The following is a 21,278-nucleotide window of genomic DNA, read 5'->3' on the forward strand; positions in this document are numbered from 1 at the left end:
AAAATATCAATGTTAACAGGAGTTTGGAAGAAATTGATTCCAACCCCTCAAGGACGACTTTGAGTGATTCAACACTTCAGTGGAGGAAGTAACTGCGGGTGTGGTAAAAACAGCAAGAGGATTAGAAGTGGAGCTGAAGATGTGACTGAATTGCTGCAATCTCATGATAAGGCTTGAATGGATGCTCATCTTATAGATTAGCAAAAAGTGGTTTCTTGAGATGGAATATACTCCTGGTGAAAATGCTGTGAATACTGTTGAAATGACAACAAATGATTTAGAATATTACATACACCTAGTTGATAAAGTAGTAGCTAGGTCTGAGGGGACTCACTCCAATTTTGAAAGTTCTGTGGGTAAAATGCTATCAATCAGTATTGCATGCTACAGAGAAATCTTTTGTGAAAGGAAGAATCAATCAATATGGCAAACTTCACTGTCTTAGTTTAGGAAATTGCAAAAGCCACCCTAACCTTCAGCAATGACCTGCCCCATCAGTCAGCAGCCATCAACATTGAAGCAAGACCCCCTCACCAACAAAAATATTATGACTCATGGAAGGCTCAGATGATCACTAGTATTTTTTAGCAATACAATATTTTAAATTAAGGTAGGTACTTTTTAAAAGAAATAATGTTATTGTATATTTAGGAGACTACATTATAGTGTAAACACAAATTTTATATGCACTGGGAAACCCCAAAATTTGTGTGACTTATTTTGGTTGTCTGGAACTGAATTCACACTTCTCTGAGGCATGTCTTTATAGCATAAAATACTTACAGGATTGAACATAACACTAGTATATGTGGGAAAAGGCCAGATATAAAATGCAATTTTTAAAAGGAAGCCTCAATTAATTGCCTTATAATGATGGACACATAGGGAAGGGAAGAAAGGAAGATGCATCAAAAAAACACAGAATTCAATTCATTAACATAGATTTACACTTTATTTTAAGTTTGCATCCTGAGATAATAAAATTTTATCTGACAAGTGAACAATGACAGAAGCAGCAGTGAAAGTTTCAGAGAGGCAGGTATCCTTCATTTTGGCACAGCTGTATATAGATTAAGTTTTTCCAGGGAAGTCATTCTTGGACTCAAGGGAGAAAAAATGAATTCATTCCACAGGCTACGTAACAATGCAAGATGCATGAAAGTTCTTAGTTTGGACGATCATATCCACTATTATTCTTTTCTGGTAAAGCTGTCCCAACAGGAATCCTCTGACAAAAAGTCAAAATCCTAGGCTTCTCTACCAGATATTTTTATCAATGCCCACCCTCTAGTTACCTGGATATCCTGTTCTTGCAGCCAGATTAATATTTGTATGTGGTTAGTCCAAGGAGGGCAAATTCGCTTGTAGATTATATACTTTCAAACACTTGTTACTTGTTTCAAAGTCCAGGCATTAAAACAATTTTACACTATTTGCATACTAGAAACAATGGAAAAAAAAGTCGAGATAAAAACAAAGAAATAAAAGAACATTTGAGAAATTATTGCCTTGATTCATCATGTTGAATTTATATACAGAACTACTTTAAGAGTCAGAAATTGATATTTAGTCCAATGCTATAATATGACATTATAACATTTTCCACATTTGTAATCCTCTATGTGTGTGTATATATGAGCAACATGTACACACCTAAATAAACTAGGCCAGTTATATTCTAAAACAGAAAAAAAAACTGAAGGCAAATTTTCACCTTGAGTTATATAGCCTAATATAGCCAAAACACGCAAACACACGCATTTCATTATTTAGAGACTAGGTAAGCAATCTGTGGAGAGGGTCAAATAATCTTAGTTCCTTTACAAAAGTGGTTCCCAACATTTTTACCATAAGAATCCCTTCATTATTCTTTTTCCCATGTTTCCAAGTATTTAATAAGATGCACATAATAGGCTTATTTTATTATTAATCAAAAACATACTGCCGTTCACAGCTTTTGATCAGTTGTTAATAAGCAAGCAGTGATAACACAGAATTGAGAGAATATAGGCAAGATGCATGGAAATTCAATGTCTTAATTGGCTTGTGAAGCAGGAATATTATGGGTAAATATATAATTTCTAATATACTTTTTGAAATATTACAAAAAGATCAAGGATACCCTCCACTACTATCATCTGCTGAAGTTGGGAACCACCGATTTATATCCACCTGCTTTTCCTCCCTAAATATGTATTAACATAATACAATTACCCACTTTTAACATATAGGGGATTAATAACAAAATTTACTATTAAAACAACAGATCAACTGCAATAGTCATTCTGTAGGACCTGACTGAGAAAGAAAACACAGCATGGATTTAAAGAAATCTATTTAAAAATTATATAATTATGATATCCAGTATATCTTTCAATCAACTTCAAAGCACACTAATATATGAAAATATCCTCAATTCCCCTGTGAGGTAGGTCCAGATTATTGTCCCCACTTCAACAATGAGGACGTGAGGTACAGAGGAATTAAGCAGCAGAGCCAATAATTAAACCAGAAGTGACTTGCATTTGAGACCCATACCACTTTCCTTTCCACCTAATTTTATAAATTTGTTCCAACAGATCTTTTTGAGGGTATGGAATTTGATTAGACACTAAAGTAAATGTTGGATAGGATATGAAATCTTTACATAAATGCAAAAGTGGGTCCTCCAATATTTCCATTGTTGTTACAGCTATAATTCTTGCCTGAATACCAACTGCATAGACAGATTCTACACAGGCAAAGCACACAGACCTCAGTGCTCAGTTCCTAGGAAAACTACATTTACTCTTAGCATCACCGGGGAACTAAGGTCTAGCAAGCATCAGGTTCTTGGAGTCTGTGTGATAATTAACACACATCAGCCAGCAGCCAGTCGGCAAATCAAACCTTTACTGCATGCAAGGCACTGTGAGAGTTTCCACCAAGAACAGTAGATCTGAGAGTAATCATTCTGAGATTCTACAGAGTAAAAATTTCCTAAGAATTCTTTGAATCACAGAATGTTAAGTGATCTCTAATTTTTTGTCCAACTCTAGGTTCCACCCCATAATTTTACAGAAGAAGAGACAGACATGCAATTAAGATGACCTGCCTGGGGCCCACAATATTAGATCATTTCCTCATATTGTATGAATTTGACAAAGTTCACAGAAAATGGAACATACTCACAGGGTGCCATCAAAGCAAAAAGGCTGGCTCAGAATCAGGTAAGAAAAATTTGGGGCAAGATAAGATCATTCATTTATACATACAGATAAATACCGATTGTTTTAGTCCACATACTACATGAACAGGTATTAATAAAACCTATGCATTTTTTTGTGGAACATTTCCCAACTGTTTGCTATTTAAAGGAACCCAAATAATTTGACAGTTGTTGCAAAATATTTTTAAAGTATACTTCTACAGGCATAAGAGAATCTAATTTCAATAAATTTGAGCACTTATAATCAAATTAGCAAAAAAGTATTTCCACTATGTGAAACTGCTCCAGTTAATCAGGTGAATATAATTTCTATATCCTCCTAGGTCAATATAGTACCTTTAAATACAATATTGTTTGAGAGCTTAACATTCAAGTAGTGAGTTTTTTTTTTTTTTAAATGGAAGCTTATTTGTAAACAAAATAAAAATGCTAATGATCTTTTAAAGCTTTCACACATTTGTTCAAAGGCTTACACGTTTTTAAACTTATTCAAATTTCATCAAAATGGTAGATGAGTTTAATTGCTCAGATATTAGTGTTTACAGGCCATAATATGAATAGGATGTACATTAAATACTTAAATGGGTTTTGGTGGGGCTTTAATCAAAGACAACTGTCCTTCCAGAACTAAATCAAATTACATGTTCAATTACATGTTTAGAATTATACTGTTTTTTTAAGTGACTAATAGTCCGGTTCTATAATATTTTGTCACTAATATATCATGATTGGGGAAAAGGAAGGAAAGAGGCTTTACATAATAAATAAAAGATAATACACCAGCAAAATATTCTTAAACCTAATTGAAAAGGATGATTTCCAATCTAATAATCTACCAATTCATTTATTATGCTTCCTTACACGTAATGTGTTATCTTTGTTCTAAAAAGACAAGGCACTTCTCCATCTTCTTCTAAAGTTTTACTACAGTGGTCTCTTTCCTAAACTAGCCTAAGTGTTAGGAGGGAACAAAGAGTGGAGATATATCTGGGATGGAGTTAATAAATCTGTAAATAACACTTGTCCATATTAGTTATTAGGAATAAACATGTTATTGGCTTTTAGGACAAGCTTAAAAATAGGCAGTTGGTCAAATTTATTAAGCTAGAATCTTGGGCCAATGAGAAACACTGGAACATTAATTTAAAAAAACAATCTTAGCTTGTAACCTTAAAGCCTTGTGAGATTTATATACTTTGGCAAATACAAGTTGTTTTGCTCTGGAAACTATCACAAGTTTCATAAAGGAATATTATGTAACAAAGAAATTCAAAATTACTTTCTTCAGTCTAAAAACAACTTTCATAAAAGTATGTTACTAACCTAATGGAAAATTACAAGTATGTTCTATCCTAAGCGTAACAGAAAAAAGGCTCCATGGGGGAGGAATTAATCACCAGTGTGCTGTGTCATTTTAGCATTCACTGTAACCAATTTCACTGAAAACAAAGCACCACTCCCCGCAAACATTACAAAATACTCAATTGCTAATCAGCCTCCTGCAAAGAAAAACAGTTTGAAAAAGTGGTCATACAAGAGAGGAAAAAAATTGGTATTTTTTTGGGTAGTTGGAGAAACTAAGATGAGTCAACCAGCATAACGAACCATAAAATAACAAACTTGAGTGATTAGAATAGGCTTTAAAATTAAGTTTACACATGCTGACAAATGGTTTTTGTGACAAATGCTACTGTAACTTGAATTATACCGTGTTATTTCCAGATACATTCTATTCCCATTCTCAATAATTGTTTCATGGAAACAATTTACCACTTCCTGCTGTTCTTTGAGCAAAACCAAGTGTGATTTATACATGGCAGAAAAAGTTCCTATGACTATCATATGATCAAATTCTAAGGTTACAGAAAAAAAAAATAAGACTTCTAAGGATTAACACTTAAAGGCAATTATCCTATCAGTGATATTGAGACATTTTATATTATGCTGAAAATCGATTTTGGTATTAAAATATCACAGTTTGAAGCGTAAATTTGATAACATTAGCTGGAACATAAACCTCAGATACAATTTTTCCCTGACCTTAGCTATAAAACAAGACATTTGGTATACATTTTCAGAGGCCTCTACCTTGTCTATAAAAATACACCTTGAATTTTGCAGCAGGCAAACACATGATATTTGCAGGCATACATATTATTAAAGGTTAGAGATTTGGGGTGGCTGAGTGGCACAGAGGTAATGGGGCACAGAGGAAGGTGGAAAAGTGTTTGTGCACACAATTATAATCACATAACAAATAGTATCTTCTTTTTATCTCTTTTTAAAACTGGTCAAGGACTATGGATTTCAAATTAGGCATAAATTTTAAGAGTGGCTTAAAAAGGCTTGACCTTGTATGAATAAATGATTGTCCACTTCACTGAGATGAATCTTGCCTAAAAGGTTTACTAAAAGCAGTAAGAGTAAGATGACAAAATATTATTGAGCCCTAGACACTTTTATTTTTAGCACTATGAGTTACAAATAATGCCTGCAAACAGGCATACATTTGTAGTTGAATTAATGGGATATAAAGCTTTCATTATACTGAATTTTCAAATTCTAGTTGTGTGGTGCTAGCAATCATTTTAATTGTGAAGAAAAATAGAGACATATGTACCAAATAAATGTTACATATGTGCTGAATTTATAAACTAAAATAATTTTGTCTAAACACTTGTCTTTCCTCATTAATGTTTTATAAAAGATCTTCAAAAACAGAACTGAGAATTTTTTTCAATTATGAATCAGCTGCTATATATTCTTTAGCTACAGCTTCTCAATTAGTTCTCTCTTTCTCAAACTAGAATATCAGAACTGCAGAAAGGCATTAATGGCTTTCAAGAGGGTCTAGATACCTTCTGAAGATATCTGAAATCTCAAAATACTCCTTAAAGGTCATAACTGTGTGTATTTTCAAAGGAAGAAAAGGCTAATAAATGCAGGATAGTGAGACTGTGAAATGTGTCAGATGTCAAGTAATTTTTTTTGTGGGAAGGAGTAGAGAACAAAATGGAAATTATTAAATGAAATGGAAAAATAAAGGTCATGGTTTCAGGTGCAATACAGAATATCTGAGATAATAATTTCAATTTTAATCCACTTGTTACAAAGGGCAACCTTGCCCTACACCTGAAATTCTTAACATACTCATTATGGCCTTGCCATAAAACAGCATGTTAGCAGTCTCTACATTCAAAGGGATGCTTGCAAACTTCATTCATATTAAAATTTACGTAAAATTGTTGGCAATACAATAAGAGTAATATTACATTATGTAAACCATGGCATACCACATTTTACATTATGCAAAGAGGCAATATTTACAAGTCTTTAGGAGTTTAAGTATTTTATCCACTAACATAAGTGATAAAGCAAAGTGCAGGACAAAACCAGTGCCATTAATTGCATGTCCTTTAAAAGCAGAGTAAAACCATTTCTAAAAGCTACCAAAAGCTTATTTAAGTTTGTCCAGTAAGGGATTACAGAGCATCAAGTAGCCTAGAAAAATGATGCGAGTTTAGAAACAATGAATATGAAAATTATAAGGCAGCATGCTCAGAACAAGTTTTTGTTTTTTAAACACCAACACTGATGATTTATCTTTAATGGCAACTATCTATATATGTATATGCACACACACATGTGTGTGCATTTAAAATTGAGAGTGCAAAACACAAGCCTCATTTAACGACAAAAAGATGTGCAAATGTTCTTCATAAACCAACACAAAAGAGTGAGAAGAATATTCTACCATTATAAAGAATAAGTTGAACACAGCAAAGAAGACCATCTTCATTCCAAATCTACAAGGCACTAAGGGTAGGAAATGACAGGTAACACAGAAGTGACTGGATAAAACTCCTCAGTCAGGTCGGAATATGGGATATTTTGGTAAGAATTCTATTAGTATTACCTGTAAAATAAAAACAAGAATATATTTACAAAATATTTTTTCATTTAATATAACTTATAAATAACCCAGAAACTCTATAATCGTTTTTCATAGCACAATATTTCAATTCTACACCATATAAAGTAAGTGAAATACATGAAAAATTATGTAAAGAACTTAAACCACAAGTTGTTATTAGATTGGCAATTTAAAAATTAAGCTGGCAAACAAAACTACTTATTGTAGCTAACAGATTTTACTATCTGATTTACAATAACTATTTGTTTAGGTTCAGAGGAGCAAACTCTATTATATTATGTTTTTTCCCCCACACCCCTATCTTTTTGTTAGCAAAGTAGAGATTTAAAAAAATGCTACACAGATTAAAAAATGTCTTTATATTAGATCTATATATTTTTCAATTAAAGCAACTGATATTAGTTGGAGATTACTATCGTTCACAAGTTGTGAAAAATATAATGTGCCCAAATGGATTGAGTAAAACATATTAATTACAAAAGGTTTGGAAATATAATTTTAAAAAAACTCGGATATTTTTTGAATGTTTTATCTATAATGAATTTAAGACTTGTGGTCATATGCACATTTTCCCCAAAATTATTCAAAGTGTAGAGAGATATGATAATAATCCTTACTTATGAAACACACATGGAATGTTTATTATTAAATATATACTACATGTTGGAAGTTTGGATAAATTTAATATTCTTTTCAATATTAATTATGCAAAATTGATCACATTGGTTATATGTGAATTCATGTCTTATGACTAAGATTGCATAGCTTTCAGTTAAAACAAAAATTAGAACCTTACAGTTTCTTCACTAAAAGTTAAATGCCAGCCAAAAAAAAAGCCATTAATAGGAATCCAGAATGCAGATGTCAACTCTTATTTTATGCAAGTTTTGACAAGATTACATTTAGAAACATTTTGTTCAACAGCAGCTTTCCCCACCACCACATGCTATGGTTTGTGCCTATGTTAAATGATTAAGGTTGTACAATGTTTTCATTTTAGCATACTAACTGAAACTTTTCTAAGATCTAAATGATTGTTAGCTTTCAAGATATTTTAGGTTGGCTACAAATCTAAAGAAGATAGAAGAAAACCTCTATATTTCAATGGACAAAAGTTCTGGCTGAGAAGAAAAAAAGAAGGAATAGTTGACAAATGAGAAACACAGGAAAATGGTACATTTAGAATGAATCAAAAAATAATTAAAAACAACCTCATACTTACATACTCCATCATATTGCTAGTTTCACATTTCCTCTTAGTCAACTTCCAGTGCAAAGCAAGCTAAGAAAGTATAGTCTTGTTAAGAATTTTTATATTAACTTAAACTAATTACAACCTATACATTTGAATAAATCACTGAAAACAATCCAGGAAAAGTACAGGATACAAAACAGAGCACTTAAAAATACCTTGTAAAGAATATATATTAAAAATTGAGTATTAGTTCTCTAATCCATTCCTTTGTGGCCTAAAAAATTCTCATTTTGTATTTATTTTTCAATTTAATACTGCAAATACATGAATGGGGCACTTATTTGCTTAAAATTTCTTACCTTGTGGTATAATCTGTTATTTTCCCATTCTATTAACTTCTGAATTGATCTTCTGGTCTAAGAAAAATGATCAAGACTTTGTTATACGATGAAGAGCTGTATAAACTATGTGCATCTATATTTTTCTACCTACTTGTAATATCCCATTACTTTCTCCTTATTTTTCTATTAGAAATGAGAAATAAGCAATATAAGTGGCAGAAAGTGCTAAAAAGGAGTAAAATGTTGAATGACTATTATAAGATTATCTACCTATCAATCAATCATATTTTTATATATGCTTTCTAAAATGAAATATGTATGAATTTCTTTGTGTTGTGAGGCCATTCACTGGACTACTGTGAAAACCTAAACAATATACTAACTTGAGACAGTAGTTCATTTATGAATTTAATCTAAATTTTCACGCAACTGTCATAAGATTACTTTAAATAATCATCTAATGCCAAGCTAATCTAATTTCTCATGGGAAGTTTTCCTACCACAGCTCCTGGCACAATACCTGTCATATAGCATTCAGTCAAGGTCTACAGGCTGAATAAAGCAAGCCAACATATATCAGAATTTCCACTGAAAAGAACATGTTAAAAACAGCCAGTGGAAAAACTTATACTTAGAAAAATAGAAATCAGAGAAGCAGTAATGTAGCAAAGAGGGGGACAGAGACTGAGTTGCTTTATTTAGAATCTATATATTTTGTAGGGAGTACAAAATGTTAAAAAAAACTTTTCAAAACATTAAAATAAAAGATGACACCTGCCTAGCTCATCATGGACATTGCCAATACCAGTGTGCCCTACTTGAGAACTAATAGACCCACCCACTGGTTCACTGCAGACACCGCCAGCACCTATGTGCTCCTCCCAGGGCCCCAGGGACTATATGGCCTGGGAGCAAACTTCTTGGCCCACTGGGACCTGCATGCCCTGAATGAGGGCCTGAGGACTGGCCCACCCAGGGCCTGCTGCCACCACTTTTTATACCTGCAAAACCCACCCATGGTCTGAAGACTGACATACTCAGGGCAAGCCAATGCCAGTGCCCACATGCACTATCTGGGGGTTTGAGGACCAGTCTACTTGGCATTGCTGTCCCAAACAAAGCCTTACCACAGCCTCCACAATCAACTGAAGCCTGAGTCACTAAGGAACTCAAAGACACTGCTGAAACTGATTACAGCCAAAGTAATCAAAGGAAACTACACTGTGCTGCCCATGCAGAACCAAAGCCAAAGCACCTTACCCAACCAACATTATAGATACATCTACAGGAAAAACTCTTTCCCTATGGGAACTACTCCACACAAATGAATGAAGTAGCAATTACAGCAGATGTGGATATCAATGTAAGGACAAACAACAACAAAGAAAACAAACAAACTAAAACCTCCAAAAGGACACAATAATTTTCAAGCAACAGACTCCAAAGAAAATTAAATTTATGAAGTGCCTGAAAAGGCATTAAAGATGATCTTAAGAAAATTGATATGTAAGAAAACAAAATAAACAAAATTTAAAACTCAGGAAAGCAATTAATAATCTAGATGAGAAACCCAACAAAGATATCGTTAAAAAGAACAAAATAGAAATTCTAGAACTGAAGAATTCAATGAATGAAATTAAAAATACAATAGAAAGCTTCAACAATAGACAAGCAAAAGACAATTTCTGAACTTGAAGACAAGTCTTTTGAAATAACCTAGGCAGGAAAAAAGATGAAAGGAAAAAGAATAAAGAAAGCCTCTGTGACACCATCAAGCAAACAAATTTTTGACTTGTGGGAGTTCTAGAAGAGAAGAGATGGATAAAAAACATATTCAATGAAACAATAACTGAAAACGTCCCAAGTCTTGGAAGAGATATAGACATCCAAATACAGAAAGCTCAAAGACTCCAAAAGAGATTCAACTGAAAAGGTCGTTTTCAAGGCACATCATAGTCAAACTGTCAAAGTCAGAATCAGAATTCTAAAAACAGCATGAGAAATGCAGCAAGTCACATATAAGGGAATTCACATCAACTAACAGGAGATTTCTCAGCAGAAACCTTCCAGGCCAGGAGAGACTAGACAGATCATCTGAACAGAGAATTAAAAAACAAACATCAGACTTAAACTGCACTATAGACCAAACAGACCTAATAGACATTTGCAAAATATTTCATCCAACAATTGCAGGATACACATTCTTCTCATCAGCACATGGAACATTTTCCATGACAAAAAGCATGTTAAGTAAAAAACTGTCTCAAATGGAAGAAAATCAAAATCATATCAAGTATCTTCTCAGACCACGATAGAATAAAACCAGAAATCAATAACAAGAGAAATTTGGAAACTGTGCCAATACATGGAAATTAAATAATGTGCTCCTGAAAGACCACTAGGTCAATAAAGAAATTAAGGAGAAAATAAAGTTTCCAAAAACAAATAAAAAGGAAAAGCAATGTACCAAAACCTGTAAGATACAGCAAAAGCAATACTAAGAAAGAAGTTTATAGCAATAAATGCCTACATCAAAACAGTAGATTTGAAAGAAAGAATATAATGATGCACCTCAAGGAACTAGAAAAGCAAGAACCAACCAAACCTAAAATTAGTAGAAGGAAAAAATAATATAGATCAAAGCAGAAAAAAATAGAGACTAAAAAATATGAAAGATAAATGAAAGAAAAAGTTGGTTCTTGAAAAGATAAAGTAGATAAACCATTAGCTAGACTAAGGGAAAAAGAGAAAAGCCAAATAAAGGGAGAGGGGCCAAGATAGCTGATTAGAAGCAGCTGTGGTCCACCACTCTCAAGGAGAAGAATGAAAGGGGTGAGTGAATATAGCACCTTCAACTGAAATATCTAGGTTCTCATGTTGGGACTGATTAGAGAAGTAACTTGACACACAGAGAACAAAAGCAGGGTGGGGCAATGGCCCACCTGGGAGTAACATGGAGCCAAGAGAAACCCACCTCCAGCCAAAGGAAGCAGTGAGTGACTGTGTGACCCTGGGAAACCATGCTTCTCTCAGGGATCTTTGCAACCCATGGGTCAGGAGATCTCATGAGCCCATGCCACCAGAGCCTTGGGTCTGATACAGAGCTGTATGGAGTCTAGGGGAGTAGCTACTCCGGCATGCACAGAGACCCAAGAGCTTTGCATACTTTGATCCGGAGATCCCCAATGAATGTGTCTGCAACTCAGGCAAGACAGGAGGTCTGCATATACGCCTAGGAAGGGGGTAGAGTCCAGGGAGCCGAGAGGCATGTTCTGCAGGCCCCATTTCCACCTAACCTCACAAAATAATAACCACTGGCTTGGAATCCTAGTCAGCCTCAGGCAACAGGGAGAGGGACAGGTTCTACCTCTGCTATTTGGTCGACTCAGCTGTTCTAGCCTGTGGGCTTTGTAGAATCCAAATGGTCTGGAGGAGAAAGGGGTCTCCCAGCAATGCAGCACAGTGGCTTGGCCAGATTGTCACCAGACTGCTTCTTTAAGTGGGACCAAATCCATTCTTGCACACTGGGCAGGACCTTCCAGCCGGATCCTCCAGCCACGCCTGCAGGCACCTACTAGAGATAGAGCTCTGATCTCTCTCTGAGACATAGTGTGGCAGGGGATGGGCAGGGGTGGAGGAGGAGGGTCACCACCTGGATTGGTTGGACAACTCAGCAGTTCTACCATGTGGGCTTAGAGTCCAAACAATCCAGATGAGGAAGGGTCCCCTGAGTAGTGCAACATAGTAGCTTTCCCAGATTGTAGCCAAACTGCTTCTTTAAGCAGGGCACTGATCCATTCCTTCTCACTGGGCAGAACCTCCCAGCAGGACCTTTCAGCCATGCCTGCTGGCACCTATTAGGGGCAGAGCTCTGATCTCTCCCTGGGATAGAGTGCCCGGGAGAGAGGAGGGCCACCACCTGGGTTGGTTGGTCACTCAGCTGTTCCAGTCTGCTAGCTTTGGAGAGTCCAAGCGCACAGGGGCAGACGTGGTTCCCCACTACGACACAGCTGTTCTGTTGAGGCACAACCAGACTGCTTCTTTAAGTGGGACCCTGATCCACTCCTCCTTCTGAGGTGTGTCCTCCAGTTGGAACCTCTACCCACCCCTCCCCCCTCCCTTCCCTGGGATGGAATGCCTGAGGGGCGAGGCAGGCTGCCAACTTGGCTGTTTGGGCTTATCAGTTGGTCCAGTCTGTGGGCCATGAAAAGCCCAAACTGATCAGGGGCTGAAGGGATAACCAACATAGCATAGCTGCTCTACCAAAATGCAGCCAGAATGGTTCTTTAAGTGGGTGCCTGATCTTATTCCTCCTGACTGGGAGAGACCACCAAACGGGTCTCCAGTCACCTCCTACAGGCATGTTCAGGCTGGCAAAAGGTCAGTACTGCCCTGGAATGGAGCTTCCAGAGAAATAGGCTGACCACCATCTTTTCTGTTTTGCAGTCTTCACTAGTGATACCTTCAGGTATGAGAAAAACTGAGGCAACTAGGGTCTAGAGAAGACCCTCAGCAAACTGCAGCAGCCCTATGGAACAGAGACCAGACTGTCAGGAGAAAAACAAAGAGAAAACAACAATAAAAAAACCACAAAAACTCCATCCAAAGGTTAGCAACCTCCAAAATCAAAGGTAGATAAGCCCACAAAGATGAGAAAGAACAAAAAAATGCTAAAAACTCAAAAATCCAGAGTGCCCCTGTTCCTACAAATGACCACAACACCTCTCCACCAAGGGCTCAGAACTGGGCTGAGGCTGAGACAGCTGAAATGACAGAAGTAGGCTTCAGAAGGTGGGTAATAATGAACTTCGCTGAGCTAAAGGAGCATGTTGTAACCCAATGCAAAGAAGCTAAGAATCATGATAAAACAATACAGGAGCTGACAGCCAAAATAGCCAGTTTAGAGAGGAAAATAACTGATATGTTAGACCTGAAAAATATACTACAAGAACTTCACAATACAATCACAAGTATTAATGGCAAAGTAGACCAAACAGAGGAAAGAATGTCAGAGCTGGAAGACTATCTTTCTGAAATAAGCCAGGAAGATGACAATACAGATGAAAGAATGAAAAGGAATGAACAAAACCTCTGAGAAATATGGAATTACATAAAGACACCGAATCTATGACTGATTTGGGTACCTGAAAGAAACTGGGAGAATGGAACCAAATTGGAAAACATACTTGAGGATATCATCTAAGAGAACTTCCCCAAACTAGCTAGACAGGCCAACATTCAAATTCAAGAAATGCAGAGAAACCCAGTAAGATATTCCATGAGATCATCCCCAATGCATGATCATCAGATTATCCAAGGTCAAAATGAGAGAAAAAATGTTAAGGGTAGCTAGAGAGAAAGGCCAAGTCACATACAAGGGGAAGCCCATGAGACTAAAAGCAGACTGCTCAGTGAAAAACCCTACAAGCCAGAAGAAATTGGGGACCAATAGTCAACATTCTTAAAGAAAAGAATTTCCAACCCCCAAATTCATGTCTGGCCAAACTAAGCTTCATAAACAAAAGAGAAATAAAATCCTCTTCAGACAAGCAGATGCTGAGGGAATTTGTTACCACCAGACCTCCCCTGCAAGAACTCCTGAAGGAAGCACTAAATATGGAAAGGAAAAACTGTCATCAGTCACTAAAAAAACATACTTAAGTACACAGACCAGTGACACAATGAAGTAATCACATAAACAAGTTTGCAAAATAAACAGCTAGCATCATGATGAAAAAAATCAAATCCATACATAACAACACTAACCTTAAATGTAAATGGCTAAATGCCCCAATTAAAAGACACAGAATGACAAGCTGGATAAAGAACAAAGACCTATTGGTATGCTGTCTTCAAAAGACCCGTCCTACATGCAAAGACAAAAATATGCTAAAAATAAAGGGAAGGAAGAAATTTACCAAACAAATGAAAAGCAGAGAAAAGCAGGGGTTGCAATCCTAGTTTCTGAAAAACCAAACTTTAAACCAACAAAGATCAAAAAAGACAAAAGAGGGCATTACATAATGGTAAAGGGTTCAATTCAACAAGAAGAGTTAACTACCTAAATATATATGCAACCAATACAATAGCACCCAGATTCATAAAGCAAGTTTTCAGAGATTTTCAAAAGGCTTAGACTCCCACACAATAATAGTGAAAGACTTTAACACCCCACTGACAATATTAGACAGATCATTGCGATAGAAGATTAACAGACATTCAGGACTTAAACTCAGCTCTGGATCAAGTGGACCTGATAGATATCTAAGAACTTTCTACTCCAAAACAACAGAATATACATTCTTCTCATCGCCAAATGGTACTTACTCTAAAATTGATTGCATAATTGGAAGTAAAACACTCCTCAGCAAATGCAAAAGAACAGAATTCATAATAGTCTTCCAGAGCACAGGACAATCAAATTAGAACACAAGATTAAGAAATTCACTCAAAACCACTGTGATGGTTGTTACTGAGTGTCAACTTGGTTGGACTGAAGGATACAAAGTATTGATCCTGGGTGTGTCTGTGATGGTGTTGCCAAAAGAAGTTAACATTTGAGTCAGTGGGCTGGGGAAGGCAGATACACCCTTAATCTGGTGGGCACAATCTAATCACCTGCCAATAAATATAAAGCAGGCAGAAAAATGTGAAAAGGAGAGACTGGCCTAGCCTCCCAGCCTACATCTTTCTCCCATGCTGGATGCTTCCTACCCTTGAACTTGGACTCCAAGTTCTTCTGTTTTGGGACTCGGACTCTCTCTCCTTCCTCCTCAGCTTGCAGACTGTGGGACCTTGTGATTGTGTAAGTTAATATGTAATAAACTCCCCAATACAACCAAACAACTGCATCGAAACTGAACAATGTGCTCCTAAACGACTCTTGGGTACATAATGAAATTAAGGCAGATGTAGGAGATTGGTCATGGGAGTGGGAGAAATTATAGGAAAAACACAAACCTTCTTGGAAGGCCGGGAGGTTTTACAAAAGCTTTGAAAGATAATTTGGCTGAAGGCAGCCAAATTCTCTTATGCGGAGCCTGAGAGTAAAACATAGAAAAAAAGGAAGTGTAAAGGAATTGATCTAGATAAGTTAGTTTACTTAGGCCTCAGAACCTGGTCTTTAATCACTTGTGTGCAGGACTGCTCTCTCCAGGGGGGTGGCCATGTTAATTACCCACAAGTGTGTTGACTCAAAGCCTGTGTCATTAAATCTGTACTAAATAAATGCCTGCAGCACTGGCTTGTCAGGACCGTGGCTGCTGGGACTCTTTATGGTGCCCTCCTTGGTGGGCACTCCAGTCCCCTAGCCATGCAGCCAGGCAAAAAACCTGTGTCTACATACATTTTTTCATCTGTCGCTCTGCCAGGGTCTGCTGGTCAGACCCAGCAGCTGTTGCCCTATGTGAGAAATAACTGCAATGGATCACAATGGAACCATTGAAAACAAAGGTGAAGAGACTACACAGTCAGTAAGTCACTGGTGCCTGCTTGGGATTTGCAAGTTTGAGGAAATTGTTCACGCTAGGGTTTCATCATGGGACAACAGTTATCAGCTCAACAGCAACAGTATATAAAAGTATTGAAACAGCTGCTTAAAGCTAGTGGAGCCTCGGTTTCGCAGGCTCAATTAAGGGACCTAATGCAAACTGTTGTTTCCCATAACCCATGGTTCCCGGAAGAAGGTACGCTAGATGTAGAGCTCTTGGAACAAGTGAAGAGAAATCTTCAAGAACATCATGCACAAGGGCAATGGGTCCCAGTCACATCTCTAATGGTATGGGCTTTAGTAAGGGCTGCTTTGGTCCCGCTATACACAGAAGAGCCTAAAAGGGGGAGGGAAGAGGAACCATCATCTACCTTTCCACCTCCATCTCCCTCAGCCTTGCCATTTCTGGGCAAAAATAACAAAGAGGAAATGGAAGTTTTGCCTGAGCCCCCTCCTCCAATAAATTGGAAAAAAGACAAGGGATACACTACAGCTAAGGGACCCTGTCGTAGGCAAGTGGCATTAGAAGGGGAGCTCTTGGCCTGCCTATTAATACAAAATTGACAAGGCAAAAAGGTATATGAACCCATTTGTTTTAACATTTATAAAAAGATTTTAAAAAAGCATTAAAGCAAGCAGAGTCGCTAGACCATTTACGAAAGGAATAATTGAGGTGATGGCAGACAACTTCTGTATGAGCCCATGGGACTAGTCAGTGCTAGCTAAAACAACTTGGGAGCCCAGTCAATACCTTCTCTGTAGGGCAGAATATGATGAATTGTGTGAACAACAAGCCAACAGAATCAAGTGGCTGGGCAAGACACAACCACTGCTATGCTCCAGGGGAAGGGTCCCCATGCCAATGAACAACAACAACTAAATTGTGATCCCCTGGTCTACACACAAGTGTCTTTGTGTGATCTCAGGGCTTGGGACTGAATTCCCAAAAGTGGAGTTCAACAGGCATTTTTTTGTAAATGTTCGACAAGGGCCACAGGAACCATTTGTTGAATTTATCATTTGGTTAACCCAGGCAATTAAGAGATGAATTAGTCACGCCCAGGCCACTGATATATTATTATTGCAATTGGTTTATGAAAATGCTAACATCGACTGCCAGCAAGCAATGCAGGCAATCAGAGGACAGGCAGCCACAGTCGGGGAACTTATACGAGCATGCCAACTGGTGGGGACTGAAACACACAAAGCCAAAATACTGGCTATGGCATCAAGGCCTCCTAAAGTGAAAAAGGAGAGAAACCCAAATTGTTTTCTATGTGGAGAGCCAGGTCATATGAAGCGGGAATGCCCCAATAATAGAGACTAAAGTTAACTCAGGAAAAGAACTCCCTTCCATACGCCCCTGATATAAAAAGGGGAAACATTGGGCAAATCAATGCAGGTCCAAATTGATAAAAACAGCAACCCCATAAGTAATCAGGCAGGAAACTTCATGAGGGACTGGCCCCAGGCTCTGCTCCAAATTGGGGCAATGCCAGTGGTTTTCCTCTGTCAGATGAAAAGCCCACAGTCCTCTCTCTCAGAGCTGCCACCACTGAGAGCACAGGACTGGACTTACTCTGCCCCAAAGAACTAGGGCTAAAAGAAGACGACCTTAAAAGGGTTGCAACCGGGATCTCGGGCCCACTGCCTCTGGGAACTGTGGGATTAGTCCTAGGGCGATCATACCTATCCCATAAAGGAATTAATGTGCTCACCAGGGTAGTGATTATCAAGGTGAGATATTAGTTATGATGGAATGTAAAGGTCTGCATATTCTTCCCCCTGGATCAGAGATAGCTCAGTTAATACTCTTACCATACTGGGTCCCCAACGCCCAGGGAAAAGAAAGGGGAAAGGGAAGTTTTGGAAGCACGGGAGCCACAGGAGTATATTTGAACCAATTAATCACTGATCAGAGACCCATGATTACCTTAAAATTTGGAAATAAAAATTTTACTAGCTTATTGGACACAGGGGTGGGCGTTTCAATAATTAGTTATCAAAACTGAACAGAAACTTGGCCTTGGGTCACTCAGAAACAAAAAATTGTCAGTGTTGGGGAAGCACACACTGCCAAGCAGAGCACGTGCCCCCTAACATGTTGCAATTCAGAGGGAAGAAAGGCAGTTATACAACCTCTAATCATGCCCATCCCTGTTAATCTTTGGGGAACGGGACCTATTAGCCCAATGCGGGAGTCACTCTGCAGATCCCTTTCTAATAATGGCCACTGTTATTATCCCTCCCCTACCCGACATGGCTCTCTCAAGATCCAATTTGGATAGAACAGTGGCTTTTAAAGGGAGAGAAATTACAAAGAGCCCATGAATTAGTTGAGCAATTAAAAGCCAGCCACATAGAACAATCAAACAGCCCTTGGAATTCACCCATTTTCGTCATTTCCCAAAAGTCTGGTAAATGGAGACTTTTGCATGACCTGTGGGTTATCAGTGCTAATTTGCAACCTATGGGACCCCTTCAACAGGGTCTCCCTTCCTCCATGGTGATTCCTCAAGATTGGCCTATAGTTGTTATTGCCTTAAAAGACTGTTTTTATACTATTCCCCATCCAGAACAGGACAGAGAAAAATTTGCATTTACAATACCAGCTATCAATAATGAAAGGCTAGCTCACCAATTTCATTGGAAAGTGCTTCCTCAAGGAATGCTGAACAGTCCTACCATGTGTCAGTATCATGTAAATCAAGCTTTGTCCCCAATAGAAAATAATTTCCTAATTGCACAATTATTCATTTTATGGATGATATTCTACTAGCAGCCCCAATGAGCCAGTACTTTTAAGTTTATATGCCTCTGTCATAAAGAATGCACAGTTAAGAGGTTTAATCATAGCACCTGAAAAAGTACAAATGTTCTCTCCTTGGAAATATCTCAGGTACACACTAACTTCCTGGTCAGTAAGAACTCAAAAGGTCAAATTAAATACTAGCAACTTGCACATCTTAAATGATAATCAGAAATTACTAGGTGATATTAACTGACTTCACCCCACCTTGGGCAAAACTACTGATAAGTTACAAAACCTGTTTTCTATCTTAAAGGGTGATGCTGCCCTAGACTCTCCAAGGTATTTAACTCCTGCAGCAAAAAGGGAAATAGAAGAAATAGGGCAAGTTATTTCTCAGAGGCAACTAGATCACATAAGATCCACAATACTCAGTTCAGTTGTTTGTTTTTCCCACTAAACATTCCCCAACAGGGTTAACAGGACAGATGCCCCCAGGGCTGAGCTTTCTAGAATGGGTTTTTTGCTCACATATCAGGACTAAATCACCCTCTCCCTATATCCAACTAGTTAGTAAAGTCATCTATTCAGGTGGCAGATGATGCAATCAGTTGCTAGGTCATGACCCTGATGTCATCAGAATTCCTTTAAGTAAAAAGCAATTAGAAGCAATAAGAAGCAGTATTGCCCTTATCTTTAGACCTGCAAATAGCACTTTCTGATTACACAGGCCATATAGAGAATGCCCTTCCTGCTGATAAACTACTTCAGTTCTTATCTCATACTTCTGTGGTTTTGCCTACCAAAATATTTCACTCCCCCATACCTAACGCTTTAACACTGTTTACATGGCTCTGGTAAACATAGAAAAGTGGCTGTTTGGTGGAGACCGCATAATTCCCTCACTCATTCTGGATTTACTAGCACTCAGAGAGCTGAAGTGGGAGCCCTGGAAACTTTTTCTGCTCAGCCCATCAATATTGTTAGTGACTCTGCTTATTCTGTTTATTTACTGCAGAACCTTGAAACAGCCCTCTTGAAGTCCACTCTGGAGCCCACACTGTGTGCACTTTTTCTTCAACTTCAGCAACTGCTAGATTAATGTACACATCCTGCTTTCATCACACATATTCGAGCCCACAGCTCACTGCCTAGCCCATTGGCTTATGGCAATGATCAAGCAGACCTACAAGTTATGACATTACTATTTGATCAAGCCACCCGATTGCATCAACTTTTCCACCAAAATTGGAGAAACTTAACAATTTCAACTCACCCAGAGACTTGCTAAATAAATTATCCTGCAATGCTCAGATTGCTAGCTCACAGGCATGTCCCCTCCTTCAAGAGGTGTTAACCCTAGAGGACTAGAACCTAATCAGTTATGGCAAACAGATGTTACACACATCCCCGAATTTGGAAAACTAAGATATGTACATGTTCTGTTGATACCAATTCTCACTTAATTAGCACTCATGCCTTTTCTGGAGAGTCCACTTGACATGTCATTAAACATCTTCTTTTAACTTTTGCCTTTATGGGGCAGCCCACAAAAATTAAAACTGAGAATGGTATGGCTTATGCCAGCTCACAATTTCAATAATTTTGTCACACATGGAACATCCAACATTCCACAAGCATCCTGTATAACCCCCAAGGACAGGCCATAGTAGAACGTACCCATGCCACCCTTAAAAATAAGCTCAAAAAACAAAAAAGGGGGAATATGAGTAAGGACCCTGCAACACCACTAGCACAAGCCTTATTTACCCTTAATTTCTTAAATTTAAATGATGAATTTCAATCAGCTGTAGAAAAGCACTTTGCTAAAACTTCTCAAGACATAAAACCCACAGTTTTATGGAAAGATGTTAACAGTAATGTATGGTGCGGTCCAAATAATTTGTTAATGTGGGGAAGAGGATATGCTTGTGTTCACACCCCCTCAGGTCCTCTTTGGATTCCAGTATGATGCATCAAACCATACCATGGTGTGGCTAGGACCCAACCCAGTACCAGAAATGAAGAAAATGACCGTGCTGGACCTGCAGCCCCAGACGATGCAGCTTCCTTGGACGACACAAGCCCTGGACATTACCTGGGGGATGCTGAAAAAGACAACTCTGGAGGCTGAGCGAATCCTGTTCTGGACACAAGACACCATTTACTCCAGATAATTTGTTCCTTTCTATGCTCTCTGTTGTACACTGCAACTCGCATAGGGTATTAATCCTTTTTATGCTCTTGCTTTGTCTGCAACCTGTACCTGCTACACTCTATTGGGCTCATATCTTGCATCCACCTTTCTTCTGCCCCATCACCTGGGCAGACACCCACTTCCTAGCCTCTAATAATGTAACTG

General features: G+C 37.9%; 1 protein-coding gene across 2 annotated transcripts in view; it reads right to left on the reverse strand.

The window, feature by feature from the left end:
* Nucleotides 1-933: 933 nt before the first annotated feature.
* CHIC1 (cysteine rich hydrophobic domain 1) overlaps nucleotides 934-21,278 on the reverse strand; it is a 116,213-nt gene continuing 95,868 nt past the window's right edge. The window contains exons 4-6 of one of the 2 annotated variants that reach the window (XM_023202060.2): nucleotides 8,697-8,753; nucleotides 8,365-8,424; nucleotides 934-7,124 (exon numbers count right to left, since the gene is read on the reverse strand). In XM_023202060.2, the coding sequence (XP_023057828.1) occupies nucleotides 7,074-7,124; nucleotides 8,365-8,424; nucleotides 8,697-8,753 (168 nt within the window). In that variant the 3' untranslated portion in view covers nucleotides 934-7,073. The remainder of the gene's footprint in view (nucleotides 7,125-8,364; nucleotides 8,425-8,696; nucleotides 8,754-21,278) is intronic. The other variant, XM_023202061.2, reaches the window with a different exon arrangement.

The sequence above is a fragment of the Piliocolobus tephrosceles genome, chromosome 12 (genome assembly GCF_002776525.5).
Source record: "Piliocolobus tephrosceles isolate RC106 chromosome 12, ASM277652v3, whole genome shotgun sequence".
Lineage (NCBI taxonomy): Eukaryota > Metazoa > Chordata > Mammalia > Primates > Cercopithecidae > Piliocolobus > Piliocolobus tephrosceles.